Source organism: Gekko japonicus, unplaced genomic scaffold, assembly GCF_001447785.1.
Source record: "Gekko japonicus isolate JY-2015 unplaced genomic scaffold, Gekko_japonicus_V1.1 scaffold353, whole genome shotgun sequence".
Taxonomy (NCBI): Eukaryota; Metazoa; Chordata; class Lepidosauria; order Squamata; family Gekkonidae; genus Gekko; species Gekko japonicus.
In genome coordinates, this window is record NW_015160219.1 from 180,238 (window position 1) to 202,361 (window position 22,124).

The 22,124-nt window shown below is 45.7% G+C and overlaps 1 protein-coding gene across 1 annotated transcript in view; it reads left to right on the top strand.

The window, feature by feature from the left end:
- Positions 1-19,711, top strand: part of IL18R1 (interleukin 18 receptor 1) — a 39,726-nt gene extending 20,015 nt beyond the window's left edge. Inside the window, exons 6-11 of the mRNA XM_015410891.1 lie at positions 821-968; positions 3,276-3,418; positions 6,776-6,937; positions 7,944-8,102; positions 12,832-13,139; positions 19,496-19,711. Of these exons, the coding sequence (XP_015266377.1) occupies positions 821-968; positions 3,276-3,418; positions 6,776-6,937; positions 7,944-8,102; positions 12,832-13,139; positions 19,496-19,711 (1,136 nt within the window). The remainder of the gene's footprint in view (positions 1-820; positions 969-3,275; positions 3,419-6,775; positions 6,938-7,943; positions 8,103-12,831; positions 13,140-19,495) is intronic.
- Positions 19,712-22,124: the final 2,413 nt, after the last annotated feature.

The following is a 22,124-nucleotide window of genomic DNA, read 5'->3' on the forward strand; positions in this document are numbered from 1 at the left end:
ACCATAAACTCCCCTTCCCTGGCAGAGTACTTGTCAACCATTTAGATGTCATATCTTTGGAGCTTACGTGATTTGCCCCACAGCTTGTGAAAAGGAGTTTCGGTCAGCTAGGATCTTCACAGAATCAGCTTTTTTACAGCTAAACAGCAAAGTGCTCATTATATGAGCATGAAGGGTTTTCCACTGCACAGAAACAGGGACATTCCACCACAATAACGAACTGATAAAACGTTCTAAAAGGAGGAGTTACTTGCTGTAGCTAAAAATATAAATCTTTGCTGGGTATGTATCTCCCCAGATTCAAAGCAAGCAGGGGGGGGGGGGGGGCTAGTTCTGGTTTCCAGCACTGAACTAGAAAGTGGTTTCAGCCAGTGGCCAGGCTGGTTTGCAGTAGAACAGCTAGATTTGAGTCCAGTAGCACCTTAGAAGCCAATGAGATTTTTTTGGTGGGGGGGTATGAACTTTTGAGAGTCTGAGCTTCCTTTGTCAGATACCCTGAAAATCTTGTTGGTCTCCAAAAGGTGCTACTGGTAGTATGCAAAGCTTCGGAAAGTGTGATGGGCTCTCAGGCACCTATTCTGTTTGCTGTTATGTATTCCTTTGATTGCCGTTCTCAAACGGTGGGGCATCCACCATCTGGAGGATCTTTGTGAGCCTCAAATTAGATTGTTGGCTGTGGATGTAAAATACAGTGTTCCAGAGAGTTCTGGATTTTGGTGGCAGTTGGGTCCTAGATGATGGTAGCTTCCTTCTTTTAAAATTGGGGAGGGGTGCCTACTGTTAATACACCAGTTTTGATTTTAAAATATGTTCTGCTTAGGTAAAGAGAAGATGATCAACTGCACAGCATTCTTAGGTTACTCTAACAATTTGCTCAGTCTTTATTGGAGACAGGATAATAAATTTTTAAATATGTGTAAAGATACCACAGATAGCGCATCTCCTTGTGAAATGGAAGACCATGAATAGTAAGTAATGCTTACAGGAAAAACGCCACATATATCCATGGTTGTATAGTGTCATTCTTGGTGTTTGGGGATGTTACAATTTCCATTTTATTATTAATTAATTAATTAAAACAGTTATATCCTCCTTTCCTCTCGGTTCAAGGTGGCTCACAATACTTTTGAGGTCCCATCTGGCTAGGATAAAAGGTAACCATCGGGCATGTCTGCGCTATGGACACAAACCGGTTTAATAGTATTTTCTGCCCCAGCATCTCTGGGGTGGAGGTTTTGCTGTTGTTGTTTTTTAGAAATCTCTAATCAAATTCTCACCACCCTCCCTAATCTATGATTCCCAGAGGTTGAAAGCCATGTGAGTTAAACTGGTAGAAAACTTATTTAGGTGTGTAGTGTAGATATGCCCTTAAGTAATAGCTTGTTATTGTCACTGGTGTTGACTTGGGCAAGTTTTTGTTGTTTGATTTGGTATAATGTAATATCTTCGTACTGTAATCTATGTACTGCCTCCTAGATCCCTGCCCATCGTGGCTGGTTAATGCCTGCGGTGATGACGTGCGGATCCCTCTGAGGGAAATTATCCATCTGTCTCTTTCAACGGGGACCTTCCCAGAGGGACTGAAGGAGGCGGTAGTTCGCCCTCTCCTTAAGAAACGTTCCTTGGACCCGACGGTCCTTAATAACTACCACCCAGTGTCCAATTTACCATTCTTGGGTAAGGTGGTAGAGAGAGCAGTGGCAACACAACGTCAGGTGTTCTTGATGAGGCTAAGGTCCTGGATCCCTTCCAGTCTGGCTTTCGCCCTGCCCATGGGACAGAGACGGTGCTGGTCGCCCTGGTGGATGATCTCCAGAGACATTTTGATTGAGGCGGTTCGGCGCTGCTGATTCTTCTCGATTTAGCGGCAGCGTTCTATTTGGTTGACCTTGAGGTGTTAATCCACTGCCTCGCCGATGCTGGGATACGGGGACAGAGGGTGGCACTTGGGGGGGAACTATCCCAGCAGCACCCACTAGAATATGGTGTTCCGCAGGGAACAGTCCTCTCCCCCATGCTGTTTAATATCTATATGTGCCCCCTCACCTAGATTATCTGGAGATATGGGCTGGGTTGTCACCAGTATGCGGATGACACCCAGCGCTATCTACTGATGGATGGCCGTCCGGACACGGCTCCAGGACACCTTGACGAGGCGTTACAGGCCGTGGCTGAAGTTAAATCCATCTAAGATGGACGTCCTGTACCTGAGTCATGGGGGAACCCCCGCCCTGACATGGGTCAGGGGATCAGGCTCCCAACCTTTGATGGGGCTCCATTGGTGCCTATGTCGAGTGTGAAGAGTCTGGGGGGGGGGGGCTCTTGGATACCTCCCTCTCTATGGAGGCCCAGGTCACCACCACTGCCAGGTCTGCCTTTTTCTATCTGAGGCAGATCAGACAGCCAGTCCGTATCTGGCTCCTCGAGACTTGGCTACAGTGACCCATGCAATGGTAACTTCTAGACTGGATTATTGTAACTCTCTCTACGTGGGGCTGCCCTTGACTCTGCTCCGGACGTTGCAGCTAGTGCAGAATGCAGCAGCAAGGGTGCTGACAGCAACGGCTTTGCGGGCTCGTATCCACCAAGTGCTGCGCAAACTGCAATGATTTCCTATTGAATTCCGGATCCGTTTCAAGGTGCTGGTGCTTACCTTTAAAGCCCTATATGGCCAGGGGCCAGCATACCTATGAGATCGCCTCTCCCCAGATGAGCCCCGGAGGGCACTGAGGTCCACAAATCAACATCTGTTAATGGTTCCCGGACCCAGGGATGTCTGGCTAGCCTTGACCAGGGCTAGGGCTTTTTCAGCCCTGGTCCTTGCCTGGTGGAATCAGCAGCGGACATCCCCCTCTCTCCCCCCCCCGCTTCTCTGGCCCTAGTTTTTTTGGCCCAGCTTTTTCCGGCCAAATTGTTCACCAATGGCCCGATTCTGACTACCTCTATAGTTACATGGTATTTTATGATGTTTATGATATTTTATGTGTAATTTGTTATTTAAATTGTATTATTTAACTGTTTAATTGTATTTAACTGTTTAATTGTATTATTTAACTGTTGTACACCGCCCTGAGCCCACCTGGGGAGGGTGGTATATAAATCTAATAAATAATCGCTGCGGCAGTGGCATCTTCAGCAGTAGATACAAGACAGGCTGATGTGGATCTGTGATTAGTGATGTTTCCTTCCTTCCCCACGCCCTAAGCAATAGAAATGAAGGACTAACCAGTTCAACCAGATCCTTTATAACTGTCTCTCCCCCCCCCCCCTGGCAGTTATGAAGGCGGCAAATTCTTTGTCTTGAAGCAATTGTGGATTAAAAGTTTTCAAGAGGAAGACATCAATGCCGTATACAACTGCACTTTATTAGCTGCACGAAGCACAAATGCTGAAACAAAAACATTTACACTGAAGAAAGGTACTGTATGACCTTATCTGACATCTGAGACCCATCAATCTGTGTAGTTTTTTTTCGAGGAAAATAGCTGCTATCCATGTGGAAGCTGAGTGCGCTCACTCTTCTCTTTGGCCCGATGGTACGTGTCAATTTCACACAAGCTGCTGCGCGGCCGCATTTTGCCCCGCAGCTTCGTGCGATTTCCCCCACGTCTACTCAATCCTGTTTTTTGGGACTGAAGGAGGCGGTGTCCAATTTGCCCTACTTGGGCAAATTGATAGAGAAGGCGGTGGCGATACAGTTACAGGGCTTCCTGGAGGATGCTTCAGTCTTAGATCCCTTCCAGTCCGGCTTCCGCCCAGGCCATGGGACCTAGATGGCTTTGGTCGCCCTGACTGATGATCTCCGGAGACATCTGGATCAAGGCGATGTGGCGGCACTGGTGTTGTTAGATCTATCGGCAGCGTTTGACACTGTCGATCACCAGTTGCTGACCCATCGCCTTGCCGACGTGGGGATTCGGGGGCTTGCCCTTCAATGGTTTGCCTCTTTCCTGCAAGGTCGGGGACAAAGGGTGGCTTTCGGGGATCAGCGCTCCCATAGGTATCCCATTGAGTGTGGGGTACCACAGGGGGTAGTGCTGTCCCTGATGCTATTTAACATTTATATGCGCCCCCTTGCCCAGATTATCCGGAGTTATGGGCTGGGTTGTCACCAAAATGCTGATGACACCCAGCTCTATCTGATGCTGGGCGGCCGGTCGGACTCGAGTCCCGATGACCTACATCGGGCACTTGAAGCTGTGGCTGGTTGGCTCCGACTGAGTCGATTGAAACTAAACCCGGCGAAGACGGAGGTCCTGGGCCTGAGTCGGACCGGGACAGGGGTGGGGCTCCCTCTCCCGACCTTCGATGGGGTGCCTCTGGTGCCTACGTCTGGGGTTCGGAGTTTGGGAGTACACCTGGACTCTGCCTTAACAATGGAGACCCAGGTGGCAGCCACTGTCAAGTCCGCCTTTTTCCATCTTCGGCGGGCACGGCAGTTGGCCCCCTACCTGGATCGGGATGATCTGGCCACAGTGATCCACGCGATGGTCACCTCGAGACTAGACCACTGCAACGCTCTCTACATGGGGCTGCCTTTGTCGCAAATCCGGAGGCTGCAACTGGTGCAGAATGCTGCGGCCAGGCTGTTGATGGGTCTCTCTAGGAGGGACCATATCCAGCCTGTGCTGAAAGCGCTGCACTGGTTGCCCATAGCGTACCAGATTCGCTTCAAAGTGCTGGTTCTTACCTATAAAGCCCTATATGGTCTGGGTCCAGCCTACCTGAGGGACCCCCTTTCCCCGTATGTTCCCCCAAGAGCACTACGGTCTGGGGCCCGAAACTTATTAACTGTGCCGGGCCCCAAAGATGCTAAATTGGCCGTCACGAGGGCTAGGGCTTTTTCGGTGGCCCCCACCTGGTGGAACGAGCTCCCAGAGGAGATCAAGGCTCTGCGGGATCTGGTACAATTCCGCAGGGCCTGCAAGACGGAGCTCTTCCACCAGGCTTTCGATTAGGGGCCGCCGCCACCCACCCTGCTATTACCATCATTGGGGGGGGGGGGAAGGGCCCTAGGATGGAATGAAGAAACACCGGAATTGACACCCAATATTAAGGACACGGAATGCCTACCAGGGTGTTGGAAGTGGATGCAGTCGACATCTCCCGAGGCTCTGAGATTGTTGAGCACTTTAATGTATTGTATTTATTGTTTTTAAACTGTATAACTTGTTTTAAATGTAATTTAAATTGATGTTTTACTATGGTAAGATCTTTTACTATGTAAGCCGCCCTGAGCCCTACGGGGGAGGGCGGGATATAAATCTAATAAATGAATGAATAAATGAATGAATCGCACAAAGCTGTGGGCCAAAATGCGGCCGCGCAGCAGCTTGTGTGAAATTGACACGTACCATCGGGGCAAAAGGGAGGAGTGAGCGCGGAGCAGCGCTTGTGGGAAATCACCCACCGAGTGTCAGCAGAGTGGGAGTGATCTGCAAATTCCACTTACCACCTGACTTGAGTTGTGCTGTAGGAACGGGAATTTCTGGGTCGTCTTTCGAGTGCATTACAGTAGTCTGGCCTCAAGGTGTTATATTTATGATCATAAGAAGTACTCAGAGAGGGGACTTCTTACTCTGCTTTTTTATTAAGCTCCTGCAACAGGACTTAAGTCTGTTGCCTGAAACTTCTGTTTTAGAAACCAGTTCTTGTGAGCTTCTCTTAAAAAGACCACTCCTCAAATCTTACCTGTCTTGTGACCTTAAACAATAAAACGACTTAACCTAAACAATATGTACAACCAACATTTACTCACAGAGGTAACCTTAGCATGGATCCATATGCCCTAAATTGATCTTTGCATGAGAAAGCAAAACAAAACACTTTCCATGAGTGAAATTGTGTATAGCAAACTCATATGGAGAGCAAACAAAACCAGTAGATGAATGGTGGCCATCCATCTAGACAAGACGGAAGTGCTGTTGGTTGAAAATGTAACCAATGAGGGGTTAAGGAGTTATAGAATACCATCCTCTCAGCGGTTCTAGTTTCTCCGGGCATCAGATGAAAACTTATATTATTTGCACAAGCATTTTGCTGTTGTTTTCATAAATGTAGTATCTTGGTTAGAGTTGCCATCTCTGGGTTGGGAAATAACCTGGAGAGTTTGGGGGTGAAGCCTGAGGAGGGCGGGGTTTGAGAAGGGGAGGGACTTTAGTGAGGTCTAATGCCATAAAGTCCACCTTCCAAAGCGGCCATTATCTCCAGGTGAACTGATCTCTGCTGCCTGGAGGTCAGTTGTAATTCCATGAGATCTCCACCCGTCACCTGGAGGTTGGCAACCCTAACCTTGGTGTTTACTTAGGGTTGCCAGCTCTGGGTTGAGACGTTGTTGGAGATTTGGCAGTGAAGCCAGGGGATGATAATGCAAAGGGTCTCGGCAGGGTACAGTTCACCCTTCTAAGCAGTCATTTGCTCCGGGGCACCCGGAGATCAGTTTTCACTCCAGGAGATCCCAAGGTCCCAGCTGGATGCTAGCAGCCTTATGTTTGCTGTACATCCTCCGTGTTTAGCTCACTTTGATAGTCATTGAATTTGTTTTAATGCTCCTGAATTGTTTTTAATTTTATCATTTTATTGGGTTTTTTTTTTAGCCTTATTGTGTGCAGCTTCAGACTTCTAAATAATCACTTCTTAATAAAATTGTACCTAGAAGTATACGGCATGCTTAGCAGTGGGATATTATAGCATGAATAGACATGTCTATTAAAAAGATGATTTTTGGGAGGATATTATGTTCTAGCACATTACGTTCCCTTGTTTTATTTTTCAGTTAAACCTTCAGATCTCTCCCCACACACCTTTGCTACCGGAATGATCGTGGCGATACTGTGTTCCCTTGGTGCCGTTGTGGTGATGATTCTATGTGTTGTATTCAGAGTTGACCTTGCTTTACTGTACAGGGATCTAGCAGCAAAAGATGAAACTCTGGGAGGTAAAATATGACTGGTGTGTGCTTGTAATAATTTCAGCGTCAGAAACACACTGGCTGTTTTCTGTTGGTAGGGTTGTCAGATCCCCAGTCTGGGCAGATGTTCCCTTGATTTTCAGGGCTTCAGCCTGCCACCAGCCAGTGGGAGAGCCCCACCCCCGAATAGCCTCCTTACGTGGCAATGTCACTGATGTGATGACGTCATATGGAAGTGATGTCATCATGCTGGGGGCATCGCATGGTGACGCTCTAGCATTTGGGGGCAGAACTCTATGGTAACCACAGAGTTTTGCCCAAAATCCTAGAGCATTGCCATGTGACATCCCCGGTGTGATGACATCACTTCCGTGTGACATCATTGCATTGGTGACATTACGCACGGTGACGTCACCCCACCCGCCCATTCCTGGAAAGCTCCTTCCCAACGCCTGCCAGCAGGGTAAGTCAACCTGGAAACCTTATCTGTTTGTGACCACAGCATGGAGGGAGAACTGACTGTAGCCTCCTCAATACTGCTGGTTTCACATCCTCAACCGCTCCATGTTTTTCTTGTTGGCTGCACTGTAAAATCCATTGGTGATAATCTTGGTATAAGCCCTAATACTCCTATACAACACATAGACGCTGAAAAACATATTCTCATATCACTATCTCACGCTCCAGTGCAGCTTAGAGTTGACTGAGAACCAAACCAGATGTCACGTGTGACACCAGTTGGGACGAGGTGTCCGATCTGACTCACTGTCACACATAACTTGTATGGAATATATGTGTGCACAAATTGTTCTATGGGTCTTGGAGAGTGGATTGTATCCTTCAAAATTAGCTTGAAACTACTGAAATGCCACTATTTTAGGAAGTCTCCTGTACCATCCAATAGGCTGGACTGGGCTGGGAAGGAACAGAAGCAGAAGCAAAACTTGCATTCAAAAACTGCAGATAGAGGAGAGAGTAGGATTTTTTAAAAGTTTATCACGTTGGGTAAATACATGGTTCTTTTTTCTTTCAGATGGGAAAATATATGATGCTTTTGTGTCTTACCTGAAAGACTGTGTACCAATATGTGGTGAAGAGAGAGAGTTTGCTGTGGACGTATTGCCAAGAATATTAGAAGAGCATTTTGGATATAAATTGTGTGTCTTTGAAAGGGATATTTCTCCTGGAGGAGGTAGGCAGATGGGAAATTGCATAGAATAACTTTGTTTTTGAAAAAAGGAGCAAGATCCTTCAGCTAGAACAAGCCTTCCTCAGGGTTTAAAATGGTGTGCTTCGCACTATATAAAAAAGATGTTTTGTGGTCAGATTAATCAGCCAAGAAAATGGTTCTTTACCATGGTAAAAGAAGAATTCCATTTGTTTTGTACCCTTAGAAGCCCCTTGATTCACGAACCTTGAGCAGCAGAAGACACTTTTTTATTTTTTAGATGCAAGGGCTAAAAGGACTGAGACAGATTTTGCAATTGTTAGGGTGATTTTAGGATCCTTATCACTGAGCAATCCCTCATAATCTCAAAAAATCTGTATTTCAGCATGGCGTGAAAGGATATATCCAGGGCTCTTTTTGTAGAAAAAGCCCAGCAGGAACTCATTAGCATAACAGGCCACACCCAACAGAAGAAACTCATTAGCATATTAGGTCACACACACCCTGACAGCACAGCTCATTAGCACATTAGGCTGCACCCCCATGTTACCAGAAGTGTCGACATCCAGCCACCTTTTTTTTCTTATTCTGTTTACCTTGTTTGTTGTCAAAACCCAGGGCTTTTTTTGTAGCAGGAACTCCTTTGCATGTTAGGCCACACACCCCTAATGTAGCCAATCCTAATGAGTTTCTGCTGTTGGGTGTGGCCTATTATGCTAATGAGTTCCTGTTGGGGGTGGCCAACTTGGGAGCCAGCCGGAACTCTGTCCCTGTGCGTTCCTGCCCCAAAATAGCCCTGGTATCAATCCTGCTAAGGTCACAAGGGCAAATTTGGTCAATGAAAGGCCTATTCAAAAATCTCCCCTGCAAAACCATTGTAGGTGTAATGTTCAGTCTTGCAAACAAAAAAGCTGCATTTGGAGAACCGGGTTTGATTCCCCACTCTACATGAATCCAGCTGGGTGACCTTGGGTCAGTCACAATTCTCTCAGAACTCTCTCAGCCCCACCTACATCACAGAGGAAGGGAAGTCGCTCTGAGACTCCTTTGGGTAGTGAACAGCAGGGTATAAAACCAACTCTTCATCTCCTTCTCCTCCTCCACCTCCTCCTCTGCTGGGCCCAGGCGAGTGGCCATCACACCCAGTGTTGCTGTGCCTGCCTGTACACAAGTGAGCCAAAGGCTCATGCCCTAGGCAGTTGCTTAGGTCTGCCTAGCAGGTGGGCCAGCCATGCTTCCAGGTCCCTACTACACTTAAAAATAAGGGAATATCTCTAAACTATCAATTGTGTCATCACACAAGGAACAGCAGTCATCCACATCTTTCTTGGCTTAGCACGCTGCAGGCCATGCCCAAAAAAAAAAGCTAACTTCCCTGAAGAAGGGAAATAGCTTTTTTCTACTGTATTATATTCTGAGAACATTTTCCTATTAGTAACAGTAGAACAGTATCCAGTCCCTGTGGGATGGGCCCGTGTGAAAGAACAGTCTAACTGAAAGAGGAGGAAAGTGACATAGATGTTTGCCACTTTTTAAAACGTAATGTGTATAGGGTAGCGCCATTATTTGTTGATCTGTCCCAGATAAGTGTTATGTGAGCAGCACATGTTGTTGCCCTACATTTTGTGAACGGTTCACACTGCTTTAGCAGAAGAGGTAATTTACTTTTGGTAATGTCACAGAAAATGTGTGAAATTGTGGTTTTTGATTTCCTTCCTTCCCAGAAGTCCCTTTATCTCTGATTGTCTCAAATGCCTGATAGCACTTTTGTTTTCAGACCTAAACCTGGTTTTGACCAAGCCATTGGGGCATATAGGATAATATTTTATATCTTCATCCCTGCCTTTACAAATAGTCAATGGCTATTTACATTGTAATGTCCATTTAAGTCCATGGAATTCTACAAGTCAGAGTTGGTGACTATTGAATTGTTCCTTCAGAATTAGAAAAGAACAAAGTTGGTCAATATCATAGCAAAGCAGCAATTGCTTAGAGCAGGGGTGGCCAACCTGCAGCTCCGGAGTCACATGCGGCTCTTTCGCACATATTGTGTGGCTCCTGGCAGGATGGCTAGGGAAGGGAAGGGAAGGCATGCCTCCCTGATGAGTCTTCCCTTCCCCAGCCAGTGTACCTCTCTCTGGGTAGGCTTGAGGTGAGGGGGGGAGCAGAGAAAGAAAGCAACTTTAAATGCATTCTCAAAGCCCCCCACCCAGCTGGCCTGGAGAAGGCATTTGTCTCTTTAAATCTCTTCTCCTTGCCAAGCCTGCTGGTGTTGAGGCATGGCAGGGGGAGAGTTTGGAGAACACATTTAAAGTTATAGTTGCTTTATTTTCATCTCTCCCCCCTCCCCCCCATTTATTTGCTTTCTTTCCACCCCTCTCGCTTTCTCCCCCTCACTCCCTCCCCATCTATATACTTTCTTTCCCCTTCCTTCCTTCCTTCCTTCCTTCCTTCCTTCCTTCCTTCCTTCCTTCCTTCCTTCCTCCCTTAAACCACACCCAACACACACAAACACCTGTGATACGATATTTACAGTGCACTGAAGTCCCATAGGTTCATTTTTGGATCCTAGTCATCCGATAGGCACGCCCTAGGATCTGTTTGGGCTATTGTCTCTGGAAGCGAAGCTTGGGACGTTTGCATGGCCACGTGTGGACCCGACTGCGTGTGCGGTTTCTCCGGGTACACAACCCTTCCTTCCTTCCTTCCTTCCTTCCTTCCTTCCTTCCTTCCTTCCTTCCTTCCTTCCTTCATGGATCTTGCTTGTACCTCTGTGTATTGACTGTGTATAAATGCCTTTCATTGCTGTTGCCAACTCCCGCTTTTGTATACCCACTTGGCTAATTGCTTTTGTATAGCCCTTTAGCAGACAGTCCTCCCTGACATTCCTGAGGGGTGGGGAGTGTGTGAATGTGTGAAAGGAGTTATAGCTAAGGTGCCTCTTGTATCATTCCTAAGCAGTCCCCATAGAGTTCACAGGCCCCAGCTGGAGCAGTGGCCTTGGCAGACACACTAAGAGATGTCGCTAGTTAGGTCTTATATTCTCTCATGACCTGTAGTTGCCTTATTGGGTACTGGTGACATGTGCATGAGGGGTGGACCCCATACCCTACATTCTATCCCAATGCTTTTACCCGCCAGTTCTGGCAAAGGTGTTCACCTGACCAGAAGCCATACTTTACCAATAAACCTGTTAAAGGACTAATGCGTACTGAGTGGTTACTACAGGACCTGACAGTAGTGCTCCCTCCTGATATATGAGATAGGAACACCAGAAATGTAGTGTCTGAAAAGGCTTTGTGTCTTGAAACATACTTTTATCTCATCCTTAATCCTTTTGGGGTGGATGGAGTGGGTAACTGAACAAAGCTTGCTGACTACTTTGTAACATTTTGGATTGGTCTTAAGAAAAGGTACTGCCCAGCTAAACGTCTTTGGATTTCCCCCCTCATAGGCTGACTCAGTTTCCTGTGATCTTTGTCCCTTTTGTGGCGCACTTTAGTGCAAATGCAGTCTGTCGTCCCTAAACCAACCAAGTTAGAGAGCAGTCAGGAGTAGAGGCCTGATGGTATGCCTCAGGAAGTGTGCCTCCTCCTACTGCTCTACCTGTGTCACCTACAGTGCACCTGTCACAAGTGGCTGCGCACACATATATGAGAGAAAATAAAACAAAAGAAATAGGACAAACTGTCTTTCAAAAATGCATGTAACCAGGCTACTTACTAAAAGGGTTTCCTGTCTGCAGTTCTTCACATTGCATTGCAGTGAGCCTGAAAAATTATGAAACTTCCTGCAATGTCCTTTCCTCTGTAGTTTAACAGATAGAGGAAGGAAGGAAGGAAGGAAGCGTGGTCTGCCTTTCATAGCTGGCGATGAAAAGATGCCATCTATCTACAAGTGTAACGTGGCAGCCAGTCCATCCTGAATTATGACAGTTGGCAATCTCTGTGGTTTCAGAAACCATACAAATCATCTGATAAAGTGTGCGTGCACATGAAAACTTATACCCAGAATAAAACATTATTGGTCTTTAAGGTGCCACTGGACTCAAACTTCGTTCTGTAAAAATTTCAGTGGAGCTCAGTATTCCTATTTGGTGGCTACTGCTGTTAAAATAGCTGGTTTTGTTCTGGATGTCTCTCTGTACAGAATCTTGTCCCTAAGTTTATGATACCATTTAGTGTCTTTTCATATTAGTTAGAGACAGCCAGGGCTATTTTTGGGCAGGAACGCACAGGAACGGAGTTCCAGCTGGCTCCCAAGTTGGCCACGCCCAGCAGGAACTGATTAGCATAATAGGCCACACCCAACAGCAGAAACTCATTTGGATTGGCTACAATTAGGGGTGTGTGGCCTAACATGCAAAAAGCCCTGGGGTTTGACAACAAACAAGGTAAAGAGAATAAGAAGCAAAAGGTGGGTGTGGCTGGACGACCACACTTCTGGTAACATGGGGGTGTGGCCTAATATGCTAATGAGCTGTGCTGTCAGGGGTATGGCCTATTATGCTAATGAGTTCCTGCTGGGCTTTTTCTACAAAAAAAGCCCTGGAGACAGCTACAGATAAAAATAGTTACTGGAGGTTTCCAAATATTTGCATTAGTATTAACTGTTAACAGTAGATTATTACTGCGAGTGCAGACTCATTGATTTCAATGGGGCTTCTGTAGACGACCTTTCAAAGTAGCTTACGTTAAGGTTTTTTTCTCCCAATTAATTTCAACATTTTAACTAATACCTCTTCCATTTACAGCTATCATTGATGATGTCCAATCATTTATTGACAAAAGTCGAAGATTAATTATTATACTGAGCAAGAATTACATTTCTGACAAAGTCATGTTTGAGCTTGAAGCTGGATTGCACAAGGCCTTAGTCGAAAGGAAGATCAAAGTAATATTGATAGAATACATGCCTTTAAGTGATTTTAGTTTCTTGCCTGATTCACTGGAACTTCTTTCATCCAGACAGAGGATAAAATGGAAAGAAGAGAAATCTCTCCCATTAAATTCCAAATTTTGGAAGAAACTCCGCTATGCGATGCCTGCAAAACCTACTTCGGTTAATGCACTAGCCTGTTTTCCTAGGATACATCCTAGGGCAAAATTAGGTCAGTTCGCACCTCATCCCAGGTGGGTTTCCTGATCAGGGCTTCATTGCTGGGTTTCACTGAGGTAAGGTTAGTTCTTTTTCCTCAGTGTCTTCTTGGTACCAGATTCTTGGTAGATCTGGAAGGGGTACTTTACGGTATTTGACTTGTGTTATAGACATATTTGGGAATTTCTGTCTTCAATAAGCAGGAGAACATAGGACTATCAGTGCTCACATTCTGAAGATTTACCACTGTCCTAAAAGAGAGGATAAATCATACTTTTGTTGTGGATGAATTTCATGTGTATTGTGAGATAGAATTCTGTGTCTCAAGAAATTTCAGTTGGTGCTGTGTTAATATCTGTAATTGAAAAGCAGGGTGTGATAAGAGCAAGTGGTAATTTGTGTGTGTGTGTATTTTTGAAAGAATGTGTTTTGTTGCATTTCAAAGGAGTTTTAATGTAATTGATTATATATAATTGGTTATTGTTTTAATTTGGAATATTGTAAACAAAGCCTTTTTTAAAAAATTACCGTATTTAATTATTGCTTCTTTTGTATATTTGGATAATAGAATCATAGAATGTTAGAGTTGGAAGGGACCTTGCAGGTCATCTAGTCCAACCCCCTGCACTCTGCAGGCGTATACTGAAAGATAGCCCTACATACCTACAACATACCTGAAAGATGGTCATCCAGCCTCCAGTTGAGAACATCCAGCGAAGGAGCATCCACCACCTCCCGAGGCAGACTGTTCCACTGCTCAACCACTCTTACAGTTAGGAAGTTTCTCCTGATATTTAGCCAGTAACGACTCCCTTGTAATTTCCACCCATTTGATCTAGTCTTGCAATCTGGAGCAAGAGAGAATAGATCTGCTCCATCTTCTACATGACAGCCCTTCAAATACTTGAAGACTGCAATCATGTCCCCTCTAAGACTTCTCTTTCCCAGGCTAAACATACCCAACTCTTTCAGCCTTTCCTCATAAGACTTGGATTCCAACCCTGTCACCATCCTGGTTGCCCTCTTCTGGACACACTTGAGCTTGTCAACATCCTTCCTAAAATGTGGTGCCCAAAACTGGACACAGTACTCCAGGTGAGGCCTGACCATAGCAGAATAGAGCGGAACTACCACCTCCCTTGATCTGGGCACAATGCTTCTGTTTATGCATCCTAAGATTGCATTCACTTTCTTCACAGCCACATCGCACTGCAGGCTCATGTTTAGCTTGTGATCAACTAGAACACCTGGATCCCTTTCACATGTGCTGCTGTCAAGCCAAGTCCCTCCCATTCTATATCTATGCCTTTGATTTTTTGTACCTAAGTGTAGGACTTTGCATTTATCTCTATTGAAATTCATTTTATTTGTCTCAGCCTACTGTTCCAGCCTATCTAGATCATTTTGAATCCCTCCTAACTTCGTGTCATCTGCAAATTTGATAAGCATCCCCTCTATGTCTTCCTCCAGGTCATTTATTGGTATATTTAAATTGTGGTCTGACGTCCTCCTTTTATGTATGAATAGTTTGTTGTTTATGCTGAAAATAATTTATCAGAAATGTCTGCCTTGTGTTTTTTGTAACTGTTTTTCCTTTGCCTCGTAATTAGGGCTCATGCCAAAACAGGACTACTTGGAGCCCCATAGATGGACTAGTCTAGTCATGCAAAACTTATTTGGTGTTCATGCTGTCTGGACTTGGGTTTCAAACTGACTTCAGAAGTTGAAATCCAAATCAAATTTTCCAGGTCCCCTTGTCAGTTAAAGTAGGCCTGTGCTCTTTAATATCTACATGACACCAATGCATGATTCTATGCACTTAGGCGGATCATGAGAGGGAGGGCAGGAAGGGTTGCATCAGTTGCTTAGTTCTTGTGGCCCATTCTTACATACCCAGGGAAATGCCAATTGCCACTTTGGGGTCAGGAAGCAATTTTCTCCAGGCCAGTTTGGCCAGGGATCCTGGAGGGTTTTTTTTGCCATCATCTAGGCATGGTCCAGTAACAAATAAATATACACTGCAAAAACCTTTTAACAAACTAATGTGTTCTATTTATGGTCATCATTTAGTAAAGTGCACTTTACTAGTCAGGTATAAATATTCATTACATTCTATAAGCAATAACATTCAGTACATACAGATTGATAACTACCAGACAATTTTGCATCAGCGTTTTAAAAGTCAAGCCCCAACGGGAGTTTCTAGAATTATAAACCCGCTTCTCCTTGCATGAAGTCTTCCAAAAAGGGGGACAGCTTTATTAATAGTTGTATGGATGCTTTTTGCCGGTCCTACAAAAGACACATTATGCAGCTAACATTCATGGATGGAGTACTCCTGTCATTCTCAAAGCTGCATCATCTAGGCATGGAGCAGGGGTCACTGGAGGTGTAGGGGGGAGGTAGTTGAGAATTTCCTACATTGTGCAAGGGGCTGGACTAGAAGACTCTGGAAGTCCCTTCCAACTCTATGATTCGATGATTCAGTGGGTGAGGTCAGCTGGAGATTTGGGCTGCTCTATGCAAATGACGTTTCTGTGCTTCCAACCCATCCAGGGAGTCTGTAGAAACCCTGAACTGGTGCCTGGAGTGGATGAGGGCTAATAACCTCAAGTTTAGTCTCAACAAGATGCAACTGCTACTGGTGAGGAGATATGGCTTGGGATTTAAAGTTGCACTCGCCATTGAAGGAACAGGTCCATAGTCTGGGAGCACTCTTAGACCCAGGCCTAGTGCTGAGTAGGCAGACGACAGCTATGGCCAGGAGTGCCCTTTACCAGCCTTGACTGGTTAGCGAGCTTCAGCCTTTCCTGCAGATCTGGCCACGGAAGTCCGTGATCTAGTCATGTCTAGATTAGTAGTGCAAAGTGCCAGCAAGTTGCAGCTGACTTATGGTGATCCAGTAAGGTTTTCAAGGCAAGAGATTAAATATGCCTGGCTCTGCATAGCTACCCTGGACTGCAGTTGTGGTCTCCCATCCAAGTATTAAAAAAGGCTAACTGTTTCTCCTCCAAGATCTGATGAGATTGGGCTAGCCTGGGCTATCCATATCAGGAGATGTCTACATTACATTATTGCAATGCGCTCTGTGTGGGGCTGCCCTTGAAATCAGTTCAGAAACTTCCGTTGGTGCAGAATGCTGCAGCCAGAATGTTGACTGAAGTGGGTCATAGGGACCATATCACTCCAGTCTTGCTCTTTCTCCTGGTTTGCTCCTGGGCTCTTTCTCCTGGTTTGCTAGTGCTGACCTATAATGCCCTATATGGTTTGGGACCGCCTACTCCTTTTTGAACCTACCCATTCTCTGCAGAGATCATCTGAGGCCCTGCTTTGGATCTTCCTGCCTTCTAAGATTAGGTGGGTGGTAATCCAGGAGAGGGCCTTCTCAGTGGTGGCAACAAAGCTCTGGAACTCTTTCCACAGAGAGACTCATCTGTCCCCTTCTGCCAGAGAGCCAGTTTGGTATAGTGGTTAAGTGCGCAGACTCTAATCTGGGAGAACCGGGTTTGTTTTGATTCTTTTGGTGTTCCCTCCATGATCTCTTTCCTGCCCAGTGTTTCAGTTATTTTTGTATGTGTATTTTAGTTGTGGTTTTAATTGTTTTCATTATGTGTTTTTGTTTGAATAGTTTTTAAGATGTGGTTTTACTAGTTATGTTTTTGTGAGCTGCTTAGTGGCCCTTCTTAGGACGGAAAGGCAGGGTAGAAATTTTGCAAAATAATAAAATTAGTTTATTTTATGTTGGATTTCAGAGTGTTCATAATCCTCTATATTTAGTTGGATCTTATTTTTTATAATCAATTGGGTTCTATTTATATTTTGTACATATTTGTATATTTCTGTGTTCTTTTGCATATCCAAGTATTCATTTTTCCGTATCATAGTTAACGTATGGGTTATTCTTTACAGTTCGGTGTATTTTCCATGACTGTATTAAACAATTAAAATGTCACTGAATAGTCATTATTGTATTTGCTTGCAAAATGTTTTTCCTCGCAGTCCAGGAAAGGGCTGGACCAACCATAACTCATCAGAGCACAAAGGTGTATTGCATGCCACATTGCTGAGCTTTTACAAGAAAGTCTTCTTACCAGATACCCAAGTGTTGGCCACATCTAGCAGCAAATCTGTTTTTCCTTGTTTCTTGTTGGTAATTTGCTAATTTTTGAACGTATGGCTTCAGTAACTTGTAAAGAGCTGCATAGAAACAAAAGATGTACACTGCGTAAACAAAGGTCAAATCAAAACACCACCCTGTAAAAAAAAAACCTTCACTGTAGCCATACTTGCTGGTCTTCTTCGCAGGTCTGCAGAAGACCTGTTGAACTCAATGAGTTCAGTGGTAAAACACCGTAGTCTGATGCAATAGAAGAGAGTTACTGATGATACAATTCATTGTTTGGAAAAGAAGTGATAGTCATTATCAGAGACACTCTGTTTAATTACAGCTGGACACTGTATGATTTCCCCTCTTCAAAATGCAAGTAATGGGAAGACAAACATCTTTCAGAATTGCATTAAAATAGGACAGATGAAGTACAACACAACGAATGGAGTGGATTTGCTATCATGTAGGTGTGCCTCTACCTGCACTCTATGTATATGTACTTGTAAATAAAGCAAATTATGTTTCCAGAGGGATGTCTTCCAAAAGCTGTCCATGCAGGTAAATGTTGCCCTTGGAACTTCTCAGCAAAAGCAGGAAGGGTACGAAATGATGGCTTTCCCATGGGCCGGCTTTTGCTACAGCTTCTTGCTGTGTTTGCTGTGGATCCAGCTTGAAAACCCCATCAAGCAGCACTTTAGGAGTCTTCTTTGTTAGCACCATTAGGACCCTAGCACTATTTATTTATTATTTATTGTATGGCAGAATTATACATAGGAAGCATATAATATAAAATACATAACCAAGTTGATATGACTATACAGACAGATTGAACAATCCCACTAAATACAACCATCTAAATTTTCAATCCACTCAATTGCAGCTGGGGAAAGTTCAAAGAGCTCCATCACATCTCCCTGGAAAGCACGATGCTCACATCCCTGTGACAGATGGGAAATAGTTTGGCAGGCTGCATTCAGGTCCTGCTATTTTGCCCCATTTAAACAACGGGTTTGCGCGTCTGTCAAAGCATGTTCACATTCTATTAGCCATCTTCCATGCTTTATGTGACAAGTCAAATCCTGTGGGTCTCTTGTTGGTGTTTATGAGAGGAACTGATTGCATCCAATACTTGAGACCATTCATTCCTTAGATTGAAATTTTGTGATTGCTGGATTTGTACAGACCTTATAACTGGGTGTTGGGACCTTAGTCTGGAGAGGCCCCATGTCAGCCATATCTTTGTGAATGGGCAGCTCTCTGTTTTTGATGATCTTTTAATATTCAGGAAGAAGAACATGTCTTTGGAGATGCGGGGGAGCGATGTAGCATATATAAATAAATAGGTAGCCAACAGGTCAGAGTGGGTTTCATACATCCACTGATGGTTTTCACAGGAATGCACAGGAAATGAGTTCCGGCTGGCTCCTGAGTTGGCCACGCCCAGCAGGAACTCATTAGCATAATAGGCCACACCCAACAGCAGAAACTCATTAGGATTGTTAGGGTGTGTGGCCTAACATGCAAAGGAGTTCCTGCTACAAAAAAAGGCCTGGGTTTTGACAACAAACAAGGTAAACAGACTAAGAAGGGAAAGGTGGGTGTGGCTAGATAACCACACTTCTGGCAACATGGGGGTGTGGCCTAATGTGCTAATGAGCGGTGCTGTCAGGGTGTGACCTAATATGCTAATGAGTTTCTGCTGTTGGGTGTGGCCTATTATGCTAATGAGTTCCTGCTGGGCTTTTTCTACAAAAAGAGCCCTGCATACACCTGCTGATGGCTCTCATTGTTGTATTGAGATGGGCATCAAGGTTGTGGGCATGGGGGCTGTTGAGCCACAGTCTGGCACTGCACTGGCAGAAGGGGACTCACTGGATTTCTGCCTCCCGCAACACCTTCCGGGTGGCTGAGGGACCTAAAGGGTGAAGGGGGGGGGAAGCTGGTGAGAAACGACTCCTTTTTCGTGCAAGTGGAATTGCTTTTATGCCAGCGGAAAACTTGAACCGACCGATATTGTCAGATCAGCACCAATCAGCCCAACATACAGAGAACTATTGCAGACAGAGCGCAAATGAACACCGTTTCCTCCCCAAGTTGCACATTTGACCCCGGGTTTTGAGAGAGGATGATGAGTCATCCCACAACACGCTCCGCTGCCATTTCGCCAAACGCTCCGCCACCTCCTCCGAGCACCACGCGAAAGCTGTTCCAGGCAGACCACCTGGAGGAGGAGAAACGTATCCCGCCCATGACGGTGGCAGGTGACAGCGTGCCACTGCCACCACAGCCGCACGCACACGAGTGGAAAGTCCGTGCCCTCTCCAAGTGCCCCTGGTTTCCTGGAACAGTCCCGTTTTTCGGAGGCCGGCCTCCCCCTCAGGTCTTTCACGGCTCCGCTCCGGGAATGTCCCGGATTCTACCCAGATAAGAGTTCCGACGCCGCCGCAAAAGCGGGTCAACCGCAAAGCAAGGCTCTATCCCCCGCCATCCGCCGCCCTCTGGAATCAGTGAAAGGCCCAGAGCCCCGGCGGGCCGGCCAGCCAGCGGGAGGCGCAGGAGAGGAAGGAGGCAGTGCCTGCTGCTCACCGCGGGGCTTTCCTTGTGCTCCGGCTTCCTGCGGTGTTTGCTCCGGATCCAGCACGCAAACCCCGGCATGCAGGAGCACTTTGGGAGCCCGCTTCTTCTTAGCACCCAGCGCAGCCGCCCTGGCAAGCGACCCCCTCCTCCTCCCCATCCCGCTCGTCTGAACGGCCGCTATTATAAAATAACATTGTTAAATACAGTGGAGAAATTGTATTTCATTAAATCCTAAGCGCTGTCAGCCTGTTTTCCGGTTTACTAGTTGTCTTGGGCTGTTACCGTTTATATTGCTATACAGAATGAAGGCAAGCAGACAACTCTTCAGACAAAATATGAGAAATCCAGATCACTTTTGCATTTGGTTTTTACCAAAAGCTTATTGGCTAAGTTTTTAAACATTCTTGTGATTTTTTTTTGGTACAGGTAGCTTAAGTTTGGGTGAGTTTATAAAAATTAAATTTAAAAAAAAAAAGGAAAAAAAAAGTTTGGGTGAGTTTGAGGGAGGTAATGTTCTGCTTGTCTCATCTTTGCATCCTGAACTGGCTCCACTTCTGGCCCTACCTTTTTGGTAATTGGATTCCATTCCTGGCATCTCCCTTGTGTCCCTGTTTTCAGCTTTGAAATGTTAGAGGGTATGGACCTGGCTACCAGCCATTATATGATCTTTGTTTTGCATGGTTTGCTTGTTCTTGAGAATGGGTTCCCATATAGAAGAAGAAGAGGAGTGGATTTATACCCCGCCCTTCACTACCTAAAGGAGTCTCAGAGAGGCTTACAAACGCCTTCCTCTTCCCCTCCCCACAACAGACACCCTGTGAGGTAAGTGGGGCTGAGAGAACTCTGACAGAAACTGCTCTTTTTCAAGGACAGCTCTTAGAAGAACTACGGCTTGCCCAAGGTCATCCAGCCAGATGAAAGTGGAGGAGTGGGGAATCAAACCCGGTTTTCCCAGATTACAGTCCACACACTTAACCACTACACCAAACTGGCACTGCACCAAGGCGAACGATTTTGGTTTGGATGTAATAACGTGGTTACTGTGATGCTACTACTGTCTGGGTGGGCATGTTCATTGATGTCTGCATGTGCTTGAGTGGGTGAGCATTTTGGAGGTGGTCTCTTGGTCTGCAGCTAGATGTGATGACAGCAGGCTCACCTGCCTTCCCAATTACATATTGTGAGGATAGTCCATTTTTTAGAGTAAATTTGAATATATGGGGATATAAACCTTGCCCATGGCCAACACCTATGTCCCTATAGCTTCAGCCCCAAGGCTGTTCTTCCCATCAAAAATCAGAACCCAGAACTGAACACACCTGAGGAAAGTATGAAATGACTTCATTGAATATGTTCTAAGTATGCGTGTTTAGCTTTTTAATAGGTATATTTAGAGAGAAAAAGTGGGACCCACAACAAAATATTGTTTCCACCTTTGCACCCCCCCCCCAGGGGTTAGAGAGAGGTAGTTGCTAGGGTGGTCTCAGCAGCAGTTGCTCTTTATCCCCCACAGATGGCTGCAGACGTAGATCCATGAAGGCTTCTTCTATAGCAGGGGAAATCTCATCCCCTCTCCCATAGCTGCGTCTCTTTCCCCTTTTGATCTGTCTCTGTGGGAGGGAAAAATCTATTCCTTCACTCCGCTGACCCTCCTTCTGGTCCCACTTCCTCCTCCCCACACCTTTTTCTCCATTGCCTACCCTTTCTTAAAGAAGCAGAGCAGCAGCTTGCATGTTTCCCATCCATTATATTCTCCAGAATAACCACCAGGTGAATGAGGCTAGTGGATGGTAAATGGCCCAAGGCCACCCAGGTCTTGGATCCACCATTAGCTTCTAGGTGGCACCATGGAGCCCACCAAACTGGAAACACGACATCACAGTCATATGACAGGAAGGGGAAGTGGTGGCAGAACTATTAACTTCACAAGTGCCAAGGTTAGGGAATGGGGAGGCCAACTCTGGGTTGGGAAATTACTGGAGGCTTTCAAGGGGGTGTTTGGGGAGAGAGAAGTTTTGGGGAGGGACCTCAGAGGATATAAATGCCATAGAGTCCACTCGCCAAAGCTGCCATTTTCTCTAGGGGGACTGATCTTGGAAGTCTGGAGATCAGTTGTAATTCCAGCAGATTTCCAGGCTCTACGTGGAGGTTGCCAGCCCTGGGCCAGGACAGGGGGTTGTGGCAGAATCCTTTCCACCCCTGAGAGGCCTTGCCAGCTTCATGCTTGAATGCAAAGAGAGGCAGGTGGTGTGGTACCCTAGTCA